The following is a 15137-nucleotide window of genomic DNA, read 5'->3' as shown; positions in this document are numbered from 1 at the left end:
TTGCTGCAGGAGTGAAGGCGAGGCCAGTACCCACCCTGTGCCCCTGCCCCCTCTGCACTCTCCCAGAGACCGTCTGGACTGGCAGACACAAATGTCCCAGAGGGAATAAGTTGGAAGATAATTGCTATTTTCTTTGCCTTCTGAAGTTTAAGGTCAACCATCCTATTACCCCACTCTTCACTGCACACAAACTTCGTATTATTGGTCCTGAGGAGAAACTAAGTAAGAAGATGGGTGCTTGGTGTGTAAACCTACTGGCAGCCTGTTGTCACACCTTACAGCAGACAAGTGTCAATAGCTGATAGAATGTTTCTGATCAGCATTATTGACAGGAAAAGAAATGGTGTTTTTGTTTTGTTTTTGAAATCAAGATCAGTGTTGTCATCCACTCCCTGTGTAGTCACTGTGAGTTAAGCGTTGGATTCTTGGTCTTAGAAGTGTCTAAGTTCCTTCCATTTAACACTCTTCCTTTTTCCTTGAAACTTTACGTTCTTGATACGAATAACGGTTCCCAGCCTGGTCTACAAAGCTACTCCAGGACAGCCAAGGCGACACAGAGAAAGCCTGTCTTGGAAAGAGAGAGCGAGAGAGAGAGAGAGAGAGAGAGAGAGAGAGAGAGAGAGAGAGAGAGAGAGAGAGAGAGAGAGAGAGAGCGCAAATGAATAACAGTTCCTCTTCTGCCTCTCTTCCTCAGACTGTTTCTCATGTCCTTCCCTAACTTTCAGCCTTCAGCCACCTCTAATCACTGTGGGCCGTGACTGTCCACTCTGGCCATTCTGAATGCTCCGCCCCCACCTCACACTAATCCAGGGACAGCTCATGCTCTGGGAAGAGTAATCTGAATTCCAGTTCTAATCTCCTAGATCTTGAAAATTAGGTGAGGGAATATTACATGAGGTGTCCTATTCAAGAAGCCTCATTCATTTGAATCAACCTGAAAGGGCCTCTTCCCCATTGGAAAGAACTGGGATGGAAGTTTGCCTGAGACGTTTTTTTTCAGTTGGTCCTAGAGACCTGTTTGACTGGAGTGGAAATGCAGATGGGGACCAAATTATTCATGACTCTGTGTAGGACAGAGTCAGCTGTTGAGCTTACAAATTTACATTTCAAACCTGATCCTTCCGGCTGCTCTGCAGCAAATAGAATATGGCAGGCACAGTATATTCAAAGCCACAGATGGTGTGGCCTCCATGATGGTGGGTGGTAGAGTGCATGAGGAGAACCACCACAGAGTTTAGAGATGGGTTGTGTGTGGGTTAGGGTTGGTTGCCGTCAACTTGGTTATAGTTTTGAACTAGCCAAGGTTAAAGTCCCTGAGACTAGCATGACATTAAATGATTAACTCAGCAAGGAAGCGAGCATGAGCTAAGGAAAGTGGCAGTGACTGACTGGAGAAGCATGCCGACCTTCCTAGATGAGGGAAGTAAGCTTGGAGCTACGTGAGAGCCGGTTGGGGTGGGAGGAGACGGGGAAACTTTTGTGCCAGCTGCTCAGAGAAAATATTTCAGGGAGAAAGGGGGTTGTCCAAGTGGGCCATCTACTGTCAGGAGATCAAGGTGAGGACTGAACTAATTACTGGCTTTATCATAATGATAAAGTCAGTGGTTAATGGAGAAGACCAGGGGATTGGTGGACAAGGTGGAGTGTAACAGAGAAGAGAAAGATGGAAAATCTGGTTAGTTTTTCTTTCTCTTAGCGAATGCCATTTGTTGTGTTCCTTCTGCTCTCGTAGGCTCCAAGACTATACAGTGGAGAGAGAATAAAGTTACTTTCTTCACTGATTTTGGGTTCTAGTGAAGTCAGACAGCACATAAATAAACAGTGATGTTAAATAGAAGCGCACTAAACAAATAGGGCTGGCAAGCTTTTTTTTTTTTTTTTTAAGTAAGGTGACAGATAAGTTTTGTATTATGTACAGTCTCTGTCATAGCTGCTTAGCACCGTCAGGGTGGTGTGAAAGCAGCCATAGGCCATGGGCTGAGCTTTGTCCCCACCTAGTGTTGTTGCAGAAACACACAGTACGTGGGCTTTGGCGCACAGACCAGTGTTCTGAGCCCGTGACAATGCATGACAATGGACCGAAGCAACATATGTGTCTATTAATCTGCAAAAAGATATTTTCTTTTTTTTTTTTTTTTTTTTTTTTTTTTTTTTTTTTATTAATTTATTCTTGTTACATCTCAATGTTTATCCCATCCCTTGTATCCTCCCATTCCTCCCCCCCCCCAAAAAGATATTTTCACTGACTTCTTGCCCATTTTTCTTTTGTTAAAGTTTCACTTGAAACTACGCACCCTGGCTTTGTCATTTCCCCCTGAGTTATCAATATATGCTCTTGGAAGAGTAATTCATTCTGTTCTTGCTTCCTGTCAAAGAAGTAGCATTTCTAGTACATATACGAATGAGATGTCGCTTTGTATGTTGTTTTGGTTATTTTAAAACAGGGTCTCACTGTGTAGGCCAGGATAGTCTCAAACTTATAACTTTTTAGCCTCAGCCTCCTAAACCTAGGTGTTATAGATGTGTGTGTGTGTAGTCCTGTGTTTTTGAATGTATGTATGTATGTATGTGTGTATGTATGTATGTATGTATGTGTGTATGTGTGTGTGTGTGTATGTATGTGTGTGTGGTGTAGGATATCCTCCCATTGTGTGCCACCACAACTGGCCATGTTTTGTTGCTGCTGCTGTGTATTTGTTTGTTTGTTTATTATTAAACTTATACCAAAGAGTTGTTTTCAAACCTTTTTGGGGTAAAGATAGATTGATTTATTTATTTATTATAATAAATGCCCATGTGTACGCCAGAAGAGGGCACCAGATCTCATTCTAGATAGTTGTGAGCCACCATGTGGTTGCTGGGAATTGAACTCAGGACCTCTGGAAGAGCAGCCAGTGCTCTTAACCTCTGAGCCATCTCTCCAGCCGGTTTTCAAACTCTTAGCAGATCTCTACGCTAAGGTTAAGTAACATAACATGGGCTCTAAGCACTAGAGTGCTCTACATAGCTATGTGACCTTGCTATGGCTACCTGGAATAACTGTTTCTACTGAAAGAATAGAAGCAGTTTGCGTAGGAACAGTTGAATCGCTTAAGATGTTGATGCCAGCACTTGGGAGGCAGAGGTAGTCCAGTCTTTGTGAGGTTGAGGCCAGCCTGGTCAGAGCAAGTTCCAGGACAACCAGAGATGTTACACAGAGAAACTCTCTCTCAGAAAAACAAACACAGAAAAGTTGATTTATAGTTTTTGAATCAGTGTTTCCGGTTTGTTCAGCTCTTTCTGGGTTCTGAATTCTCCTACATCAAGTGAAATGCTGTGCAAGCATGCGTACTTATTTTTCTTAGTGCTAGATATCAACCCCAGAACTTGGCAGACACTAAATACCCACTCTGTCACAGAGGTGTGGCCCCTAACCCCAATATGCAAGCATATTTTTAAAAGTTAAATTATTGGGGGCTGGAGAGATGGCTTAGTGGTTAAGAGCCCTGTCTGCTCTTCCAAAGGTCCTGAGTTCAATTCCCAGCAACCACATGGTAGCTCACAACCACCTATACTGAGATCTGGTGCCCTCTTTTAGTGTGCAAGCTCACAATCCAGGTAGAACACTGTATAAACAATAAATAAATAAATCTTTTTTAAAAAGTTAAATTATTGATTTTGATTTTTTGTGTGTGCCATACCTTGAGATAATTACAGATAACCTTAACTATCTCAAAACAAAGCCGGATGTGGAGGCATGCACCAGGAGGCAGAGGCAGATAGATCTTTGTTTGTTCAAGGCCAGCCTGGTCTACAAAGAGATTTCCAGGACAGCCAGAGCTGTTACACAGAGAAGCCCTGTCTTAGAAAAGAAAGAAAAAAGAACCAAACCAAACACTCTGAAAACAAGAATTATGCTGCTTCAGAAAGATGCAGTAACTTCAGTGGCTACATATGTAAAGAATCATTTTAAAAAGGTTAACTAGATAACTAACTTTAAATATGTAAAAACCGTCTCTTTTTTAAGCAGAGGCTGGCTTTGACCTTGCTGTGTAACCAAGGATGACCTTGAACTTCGGATCCTCATGCTTCCATCCTAACTTTTGAGATTAAAACGTTGGGTTCTTACTGGTGCTAGCATTGAACCCAGGCTTCCAAACGTGCTTGGCACGCTCTACCAACTTAGCTAGCTGCAGCCCTACCCAGACAAACCTATTTACAAGCAAAAGATTCTCTTAGGTTTAAAATCTGAGAACTCCTAAAGGGTAGATTACACAGAGACTGGGCTCAGGACTGTAGGGATTGGTCGCTGTCGTCAGAACGTCCATCTGTTGTTCTGTTGGGATGTGCGTGGACATCCGAGGACGGCTTGTGGGAGGCCGGGTTTTTTTTGTTTTTTGTTTTCACCACATGGTTGCAGGTCCTCAGGCTTGTGGGTGACTTTTACCCCGCTGACTCGTCTCTCTGGCCCGGTGGGTCAGTAACCTTCAAGAACTTCTTTTGTATCAATTGCTTATTTAAATCATCTTCCTTCCTTCCTTCCTTCCTTCTATTCTCTCTTTTTTATTTTTTTATTTCTTTCCTTATCTAGCATGGCAGTCTCTTTCTATCGATTAGGCTGGCCTTGAACTTCTCAATTCAAGACACACTCGTGCATCCTTCAGTAGCTGAGATGGTCAGAGTCTGCAGTGCTGTGTAAAGTTTGGGTTAAAGGTGGCCAGGTAGAATGTTGAAATGTGGTTACATCTTTGGTCTCTGTTCTCTCTGTGTTTATATGCAAATGAGCGTGCATACCTTGATTATGTTTTTGTTTTGCTTTGTTTTTTCAACACAGGTTTTCTCTGTGTAGTTTTGGCTGTGTTGGTCTTGCTTTGTAGACCAAGCTGGCCCCCAGCTCACAGAGATCTGTGGGATTACAGGCCAGTGTGTTCGGCATAGAAATAGATTTTGCTGTTGTTTATATGGCTGTTAATAGAGTTTCATGTCCTGGCCTTTCTGTTTGCTTGCTGTGTGTTTGTTTTGGAATATAAAGAGTATTCCATGTGGATCAATTAGAGCTTCCTTGGTTCCAAGGTAGAGAAACAGACTGGGTATTTTTAGCAAGATGAATTTTCTTTAAAGGCTGTTTGAGACCTGCTCTGTCAGTTGGGAAACTGAGAAAATTGGAGTAGAAAGGAGCCAAGTGGCCCCAGATAGATTTCCGAAATCTCTGAAGTCACTGAAGTCCCTCTCAGATACCACTAGAATCAGAGGAGTTTTTCCTTAAAGAATTCTGATTAAGGCCAGGCATGGGGGCATGTACCTTTAATCCCAGCACTGGGAGGCAGAAGAAGGCGGATCTCTATGAGTTCTAGGCCAGCTTGGTCCATAAAGCAAGTCCAGGCCAGCCAGGACTACAAGAGAAAACTTAAAAAAAAAAAAAAGAAGTCTGAATTAGAGTCAAATACAGGGGCGGGGTTGAGGGAAGCTGGAGAGATGGCTCAGTGGTTAAGAGTACCGCCTGCTCTTCCAAAGTACCTGGGTTCAATTCCCAGCCACCACATGGCAGTTCACAACTCTCTGTAACTCCAAGATCTGACACTCTCACACCAATGCACATAGATTAAAATTAAATAAAATATTTTTTAAAAAAGAGTCAAATACAGATGGTGGTAACTCATGCCTTTAAACCCATCGAGGCCAGCCTGGTCTACAGAGAGAGTTCCAGGACAGCCAAGGACACAAAGAAACCCTGTCTTGAAAATCAAACAAACAAATGACCCAAATACCTTCAGAGAGTCTCTTCTAACAACTCAACACCCTGTGCTCAAGCAAGCCTTGACACACCTCCTATAATTAACAGGTGTGAAAGGAAGGGGTGGGCAGAAGGACCCTGTAGGGGTCTCTTCAGGGACTCTAGTGGAGGGTGGCACCTGGATTTTCTCTCCTGCCAAGATTGTACGCAGTAGGTGAGGTAATTCTTAAAAAGAAAATTAGAGGCTGGAGAAATGACTCAGCTGTTAAGAGCTATCTATGGCTATTCTCACAGAGGACCCAGCTGCTATGCCTAGTACCCACATGATGCCTCACAACCATCTTAACTCCAGTCCAAGGGTATCCAAAGCCCTCTTCTGGCCTCCATAGGAACTGCGTGCTTGTGGTACACAGACGCTCACTCAGGCAAACACACATATACAGCAAATCAGCAAAAAAGAGTGATGCTATAGGACCCAAACTTTTGACATCTGTATATCAGGCTGTTTAAAAATACCTCAAAGCCAGGTGTAGTGCTGGTACACACTATAATTCCAAACCTCAGGACTCTAAGGCAGAAAGGAGGAGCCCACGTTTCTAAGCCAGTCTGGGCTATATATGGAGGCTCAGTCTCTAAAGTCAAAACTCTTCAAATATTATTGCTTTATAAAATATATGATATTCCAAAGCTGGCTTAAAGAAGAACTCATAAAGGAAACAAAGTATTTAAAATGGAAAAGTAGCCGGGTGTTGGTGGCACACGCCTTTAATCCCAGCACTCGGGAGGCAGAGGCAGGCGGATCCCTGTGAGTTCGAGGCCAGCCTGGTCTACAAAGTGAGTCCAGGATGGCCAGGGCTACACAGAGAAAACCCTGTCTCAAAAAAACTTAAAAAAAAAAAAAAAAAGGGGAAGTAGTAGCATGGTGCATATTAAGTCCTGTGGCGGAGCTGAAGACTACCTGAAAAGAAGTCACACGTGTGTTTGGCCAAGCCTGAGATTTAACTATGAACAGGGATGAGGAGTCTGGTGCTCCTACCCTGCTCCTGCCACTCTGCACTGACCCCTGGCTGCTGGCCCAGGCTCTTGACTTTTCCAACTGAAGGGACCTCCTGGCTCCAAGCACCAATGCAATGCAGGAATTTACTTGTTCTCCTAACGCAGACTGTTGTAATTCAGTGGTTTGAGTGAGAGAACAAACTCTCTGAAATAGATCTCTCTAGAAATAGATTCTTGTAAATTGTAATTATTGTCTGCAATAGCTCTCCTCCTCAGATACTTAGAATTCTGTGGGGCTCAGGAGGTTTATTTTATGTCTATTTGGCACAACAGCATGGTACATCATGACTGCTTTCTCATTTGTGTCTTATTGTGTATAACCGAACAAATTGTTCTCAGGAAAAAATATGAATATATTTAGAGGAATTTCATTCAGATTCTAAAAATCCTGTGTTTGTATAATTCAGTATAAAGCATGCATGTAAAATAAATATTCTGTTGTAGGTAACAGTACATGTGAAAACAACTCCTCATGGTTTTTTTGATGAGGAACCAAGTACAGCAGGTCCCTGATGTGTAAAATACCTGTATCCTGCTGGGTGGTAGAGGCACCCAACCCTCAGGAGGCAGAGGCAGATGGATCTCTGAGTTTGAGGCCAGCCTGGTCTACAGAGTGAGTTCCCGGACAGCCAGGGCTGCACAGATAAATTTGGAGACATAAAATTGAATTTCATGAGCCAGGCGTGGTGGCACACTCCCTTAATCCCAGCAGGAGGGAGGCAGAGGCAGGCGGATCACTCTGAGTTTGAGGCCAGCCTGGTCTACAAAGCGAGTCTGTGGCGGGGGGGGGGGGGGGGGGGCGAGGGGAACAGAGAGAGAGAAAAAAAATTGAGTTTCATATTGGTGACTCATATATTTATCTGTAAGGTTTTAGGTATAGAAATGGTTAAGAGTGAACTCTGAAGAGGCTGCCAAGTTCTGATCATGTTGGGGAAACTGTCGAACCTCTCGTTGCCATTTTCCCATCTGTAAAATGGACACAGTGGCAGTGCCTGTTACATCAAGCTGACATGGTGTCATTGAAGTGTAGCGTACTTCAGTGGTGTTTAGTACTCTGAGAATGTTGTATAACCAATACCTGTCCTTTTTTTTTTTTAGACATGATTTCTCTGTGTAGTCCTTGGTGTCCTGGAACTCACTCAAACTCAGAGATCCTCCAGCCTCTGCCTCCTGAGTGCTGGGATTACAGCTGTGGGCCACCACCACTGGACCACCCTACCTCCCTCTTATGCTGAAACATGAGAGAAAGAGATTGCCAAACAAAGTGTAGTGTACATACGTGTTGCTTGTCTATGAGAAGGCATGGGCAAATGATACACACTACTGAGTGTGAGAAAAGAAATGGTTGTGGGTCACATGATTCTTACAGGAAATACACAGAACACGTACGTCAAGAGAGAGAAAACATTTGTGGCTTCCAGAGGCTGAGTGTAGGGGGCTCACAGAAGGTGCTTGCGTAGTAATGGTATCATGCCTTTGTTCGGTTTGGGGTTTGGTTTGAAACATGGTCCCAGATGCTCTAGGCTGTCTTTTGCGCTTGCTAGGTGATCAAAGATGATCGTGGGCTTGTGGTCCTTCTGCCTCCACCTCCCTGGGTACTGGGATTGCAAGTGTGTACCACCCCGCTCGCCCCCAGTGTATGCAGAGCTTGTCAGTCAAACACAGGCTTCTGTGCAGAGCTTGTCAGTCAAACACAGGCTTCTGTGCCTTTCAAGCAGGCGCCTTCTGCCGGCTGAGCTCTAGCCTCAGTCCTTAAGGTGTACTCTAGAAGGGCTAGTTTTATACTGTATGGGTTTTACCTCAGTGTCAAACGCAAAACAAAACGAGGAGCTCCTGATGGCAGGAAAGGAGAAGAGCCTGCCTGTGCTTGTTTGAGCCCTAGCCTGCAGGGGTTCCCCGCGCTTCCAGTGCACTGAGATCCGCAGAAGGGCGTTTTGGTATGTTTTCGTCACCGCGTCTAGGTACCTGGCACTAGACTGCTGCAATTAGAAACTCACATCTCAACAGGCAAGGTTCATTTTTTTCGAGACAAGGTTTCTCTGTGTAGTCTTAGCCTGGTCTTGAACTCACAGTGATCCACCTGCCTCTGCCTCCCCGAGTGCTGGAATTAAAAGCGTGCTCCACCACCGCCCAGGAAAGCTTAAAACATTCAAGTTTTAAGCTTCACATTCATGTTTCTAACAAAGCATGGAGGGTGTGTGTGTGTGTGTATGTGTGTGTTATGTGTGTATGTGTATATGTTATGTGTATGTATGTGTTATGTGTGTTTGTGTATGTGGTGTGTGTGTGTGTGTGTGTGTGGGTGTGGGTGTGTGTGCGTGCGTGCGTAAAACCTGTAAGCTTTGAGTTCCTGGTCATTTACTGCTGCCAGCCTTCAGGGATTATGACAAATCAGGCCCCATGGTATTCTGGCAGGCTAGTTTTCTGTGCCCCCTGCATGTTCCAAGGCACCTTTAGGAAGTTGAGAAGCCCATATTCAGTTATTGCCTGGCACTGACAGTCCCTGGCTGCTGCTGTCATGGCGTTCAACTGAAAGATACTCAGGGCTCTCTTCTGCTTCCCACAGTTTGGGTTTGTCCTCTGTTGTATCTGTTCTCTGTTTCTGCTGTGACAAGTGTGACCATGCCTAGAGCCTTCGAACCGCACCTGTTTAACATCTGTAAGGTAGGCCAGTGCAAATTTATTGAGATAAAAATCAAGACCCTGGAGGAGCTGTGTTTCTTTTTGAAGACTTTAGGGCAACCGTTCACAGCCTGTGGGTTGAGACCCCTTTTGGGGGGAGTTGAACAACCCTTCCTCCGGGGTCGCCTAAGACTGTCTACATATCAGATATTTACGATTCATAATGGTAGTGAAATTACAGTTATGAAGTAGCAATGAAAATAATTTTATTGTTGGAGATCACCACAACATGAGAAACTGTTTTCAGGGGTCGTCGGAGCATTAGGAAGGTTGAGAAGCAGTGCTCCAGGTGAAAACCATTTCCTTCCCTTGACCCCCGTCCAGAGGCCGCCCTCAATCCCTGACCAGTGGCATCCTCCTCCATCGTTGCTTAGCATGCCTGAGCACACACAGATTCCCTCTGTGCTTTGTTAGAAACATGAAAGTGGAGTTTAAAGCTTGAATGTTAAACCAGGTGTTGGTGGCACACCCCTTTAATCTCAGCAGTCAGAGGCAGGAAGATCTGAGCTGGAGGCCAGCCTGGTCTACACAGCAAGGCCCAGCTCAGCCAGGGAAGCCCTGTCTCAAACAAGCAAAGAAAGAAAGAAAAAAGAAAAGTCAACTGTTTAAAAAAAAAGAAAGAAAGTTTTTATTTTGTTTGTTTTAGTTAGTCTTACTATGTAGCTCAGGATTCTATGTAGACCAGGCTGGCCTTAAACTGAGAGATCCAATTGCCTCTGACTCCAAAGTGCTAGACTAAAGGCATGCACTCCCTCACCCCCCTTAAATTTTTTTATATTTACTTTATTTTTGTGTGTGGATGTGTGTGCACGTGAGTGGAAGTGAGGGAGCAGTGTGCAGAAGTCAGTTCTCTCCTTCCATTTTATGGTTTCCTGGGGTTGGGCTGAGGTCGTCAGGCTTGGCCCCAAGAGCCCTAACCCAGCGCGTCATTTTGCTAGCCCCCTCCTACATTTAGAGAGTCTTGTAATTTCATTGTTTTCATTTAGTGATCCAAAATAACCTTCCTGGTTTAAGGTTAGCTGATTAATAAACTACTACATACTGTGACATTTTCACAGTAGTAGGAGTTAGGACATCCACTAGTAAGAAACCCTAAATCAACATTTGGCCACACACACGCACACGCACATACTCACCCACATACACAGTCTTTTGGGATGAGGTCTTGCCATGTAGCTTTGACTGTCCTGAAACTTGCCATGTAGACCAGACTGGCCTCGAACTCAGAGATCAACCTGCCTCTGCCTCCCAAGTGCTGGAATTAAAGGGGTGTGCCACTACTGCCCAGCTATAATATATTTTTAGATGATTGACTATTTTGATTTTGGGGAGTACCAGAGATATTATAGTAGAAACTGACCTGAAAAAAGTCAAAATTCTGTTTATCTGCTATCTTCAAATATGCTATAGTTTTGTTTCTTTTTCAGTATCAGAGAAACAGAAGATATTTCTTCTGGAAAATTAAAATCTCCTTTTAAGTATCTAATAATAGAAGCTTAAATCCCAAGCCAAGCTCTGTGGTACATGCCTGTAATCTCAGCATGAAGCAGGCAGAGACAGAGGCAGATCTTTGTATGTTCAAGGCCAGCCTGGTCTACAAATCGAGTCCAGGACAGTCAAAGCTACACAGAGAGACCCTGTCTCAAAAAACAAAACCCAAAATGTGAATAATCCCAATAGATTAAATTATCATGTTTACTTGTTAAGAATTTAATTTAAGGGCTGGAGAGATGGCTCAGAGGTTAAGAGCACTGACTGCTCTTCAAAAGATCCTGAGTTCAATTCCCAGCAACCACATGATGACTCACAACCATCTATAATGAGATCTGGCGCCCTCTCTGGTGTGAAGGTGTACCTGCAGACAGAGCACTGTATACATAACAATAAATAAATAAATCTTTGGGGAAAAAAAAGAATTTAATTTAACCAACGGTACTAATGAATTTTTGATCATTTAAAAATTGCAGTCTGGGGCTAGAGATTGCTCAGTGGTTAAGAACACTGACTGCTATTGCAGAGGACCTGGCTCCAGTTTCCAGTATCCATATGCTCTTAACCATCTGAATTTTAGTCCCAGGGAATCTGACACCCTCTTGTCATCTCCACCGTGTACTAGGTATGCAAATAATGCACAGACAGCCATACATGCAGACAAAACACCTATACACATAAAATAAAGAAAAGCACACACTCCCCCTGCCCCCATTTGTGGCCCATTTTTAAGTTACTGTAATGGCTGAAGCCCTTTCTGACCTTTGCAGGGAAGCGTGACTGCTATGACAGTGTTCTTTCCCCTGGATACTGCTAGACTTCGCCTTCAAGGTGAGTATTGATCACACTCCTGATCTAATGATGTTGGGAAGTGGACATTTCTTTAGTACACACTGCACCAAGATAAGGATTCTCTGTTTAGACAGCCACTGTTGTCTGCTTGCTTGCTTGCTTGGTTTGGCTTTGGTTAGATATAGCTCAAGCTAGCTTCATGCTCACTGTATAGGCTAACCATGAGTTCATCCCCCTGTCTCCACCTCTGAAGTGCTTGCTTTAGAAGTATACACTTGACGTAAATATTTGATCCCTGCCCCTTCTCTTTCTGTACTAGGGGCTGAACTCAGAGCTTTGTGCAAGCAGTTAGTCAGTGCCCACCCCCATACTGTTCTCTAGAGGGAATTGTGGCAACTCAAGTCAAAATAAATAGGAGAGTCACCTATAGAAAATTCCACAGTGGGTGTTACCCATTGTGCAGACAGAAAAATCTCAATGCTAAATGAGCAGGGATTTTTTTTTTTTTTTTTTTTTGCTGTTGTTTTGTTTTTTGAGACAGGGTGTCACCACCTCCTGGCCATCTATTTCTATTATAAACTGACTATGGACCAGGCGTTGTGACGCACGCCTTTAATCCCAGCACTTGGGAGGCAGAGGCAGGCAGATCCCTGTGAGTTTGAGGCCAGCCTGGTCTACAAAGTGAGTCCAGGACAGCCAAGGCTACACAGAGAAACCCTGTCTTAAGAAACCAAAAAACAAAGCAAAACAAACTGATTCTGGACTACTTAAGAAGCACATTCTTGCACTGAACATGCGGGTGCACATCTGTAATCACAGCACTTGGGAAGCAGAGGCAGGCAGATCGCTTTGAGTTCGAGGACAGCCTGGTCTACAGAGCAAGTCCAAGACAGCCAAGGCTACACAGAGAAACCCTGTCTTGAAAAAACAAAAGAAGGAAAGAAAGAAAGAGTTCAATCCCAAAGCTCTGTAGGCTCTTAGAATAGAAAAGGATGCCTGAACCTGAGGGGTTAAGTCAAGGGAGACAGAGACAGAGGAATTTCCTCACACTGAAAAGTGATTACTCATTCACTCACGCTGGCATACCGAGACTCCTGGCCTTCTGAAGTCCATGTCACTGACTTTAACGTATAGCAAGCCCACACTTGAAAAAAGGTTTTGTTTTTTGTTTTTTTAGCTGTTATTAGAAAGGCAGGTGGGAAATGTACTCTCAACATGCTGTACATGCAGTAGATCTCTACATTAGGGCAGTGTGCTGCCTGATAGATAAGTGGGCGGTGAAATTGGGACTGCATTCACACCACTGATGCTTGGACAATGCAGTTTAACACCTGGCAAACAGGTTCAAGCAAGCTTGACCTTGGAAACCAAAGCATCTTAAGAGAGGCAGCCCCAAGGTCGCTGCCAGGCTGGGATAAAGTGAGGAACTGCTACAAGAGATGGACACAGCAGGGAAGCTGGCTTAGCCAGCCTTTGCTTTCCTGATTTCCCACCCCTGTCACTCACATGAGGGCGCCCCACTTGGGGACACCAGGGCCTAATGGGAAGGACTGCCCCTTGGCTATCTGTTCGCAGTTCCTAGTTCACAGTCATGTGTGGATGAGCCATTGTGTTGGCAAGTTTTCGAATCTGAGAGGCCATAGGGCTTACATTTATAATCTTAGTGATCGAATCTGAGAGGCCATAGGGCTTACATTTATAGTGATTGCCATCCTTTCTAACACCCTGAGGCTTTTGTTTTACAGTACTGGGTCAGACCCAGGCCTCACCTGTGCTAGACCAGTGCTCCACCCCGAGCTCTCTCTCCAGGATGACGTTTTAAGGGAAGGAGTTCTAAAAAGAGAAAGGGGACTGGGAAAGAGTGGAGACAAATACCCACTGTCCTTGCTCATCTAGACATGTCATCCTAACCTGCCTCTAGCACTATAGAATTTTACACTTTGCTATAATTCTTTTTTCCCCTCCTATTTTCTTTTCAACTTGAAATTAGAAAGTGTAGCTACAAGTTGCATAAAGCAAGTTTGAAAACTAACTGGAAAGTTAAACACTGTGCGTACTGCTTGTGGTTAGAATTTTTTAGATAGGTAATTATTTGTATGAGTCACAAAGCAAAACACATAGAAAGGAGTTCTATACAGGGTAACCTCAAATCCACCTTCACCCCTCTCCACCACGGTTAACATTGACTGACTTTGTGATGTTTCTTTGGTATCTTCGTTGCCAGGAAGCTCTGCCACTCTCTGTCTCAGTTTTTAAATTACATGCATGCTGTGTATCTGTTTGGGGGGTATGTGCACATGCGTGCAGGTGGCCTCAGAAATCAGGGGCGTTGGAATCCCTGGAGATCCAGGTGGTTGTGAGCCACCTGATACGGGTGCTGAGAATCAAACTCAGGCCCCATACAAGAACAGTATGAGCTCTTAACTGCTGAGCCGTCTCTCCAGCCCCAAGATTCCTTGATTTGAACATCCTTCAGAATGGCGAGTGTAGGGTGGGCATGTGTACACATCTGCAGTCCCAGCTACTTGGGGGCTGAAGCTTGTGGACCATTTGAGCACCTTGTGCCCTTGTTTCCAAGAGGGAGGGAGAGAAAGGATGGGTGAGAGTGAGAGAAGCAGAGCAGGACTAAAGGGTGATCCAGCTGCAGAATCTAGAGTCCACTGCTGCGTGGAGGGAAGCATGAGACTGCCAACCAGCCTTTCCTGCTTTCCTGAGGAGCCTTTCAGACGTCATGGAATAGCAAACAAGTAATGTATATTCTCGATTCTCCACCTAAGTCATATAAAAAGCACAAGCTTCTCTGTCCCCAACCTTGAGTTTAAAACATTCTTTTTTTAGATTTTTGTCCATAGGCATTTTGCCCGCATGTATGTCTGTGTAGCACATGTGTGCCTGATGCCCACAGCGACCAAAAAAGACACCGCATTCTCTAGGATTAGAGTTACAGATGGTTATGAGTCACAGTGTTTGGTGCTGGGAATTGATCTGGGTCCTCTGGAGGAGCAGCTAGTGCTCGTAACTCGTGACAGCTCTCCAGTGCCCCAGACTTCGCATTTCTTCCTGTTGTCACTAGACTGCTGTGGGTACACCACAACCTGCTTGCCCTTGCGCTAGTGTGGAGGAATTCTTGGCTTGGTTTACTTTTTTGTTATTATTCTTGCAAAGATGATGTAAAATTTGGTTTGTTCATAGGCCATTTTGTTTCTGTAAACTTTATGGGATAAATTCCCAGATGTGAGATTTCTTCCTAATCAAGGAGTAAATGTGTGATTTTGAGTAAATGCCAGACTGCTTTTATTAGGAGCTGACTAACTTGCCATTTCATAAGATATACTGCTAACAATTTTAATTTCGAAGAAATTGGTTCATTTCCACATTTTTATGTTTTCAGATTAATTTTCTA

At 44.1% G+C, this 15137-nt stretch overlaps 1 protein-coding gene across 2 annotated transcripts in view; it reads left to right on the top strand.

Moving 5' to 3' along the window:
- Window positions 1-15137, top strand: part of Slc25a17 (solute carrier family 25 member 17) — a 33852-nt gene that overhangs the window by 239 nt on the left and 18476 nt on the right. For both annotated transcript variants that reach the window (XM_051160034.1, XM_051160035.1), the window contains exon 2: window positions 11713-11773. In XM_051160034.1, the coding sequence (XP_051015991.1) occupies window positions 11713-11773 (61 nt within the window). The remainder of the gene's footprint in view (window positions 1-11712; window positions 11774-15137) is intronic.

The sequence above is a fragment of the Acomys russatus genome, chromosome 17, assembly GCF_903995435.1.
Source record: "Acomys russatus chromosome 17, mAcoRus1.1, whole genome shotgun sequence".
Classification (NCBI taxonomy): domain Eukaryota; kingdom Metazoa; phylum Chordata; class Mammalia; order Rodentia; family Muridae; genus Acomys; species Acomys russatus.
This window is presented reverse-complemented; position numbering and strand designations above follow the sequence as displayed.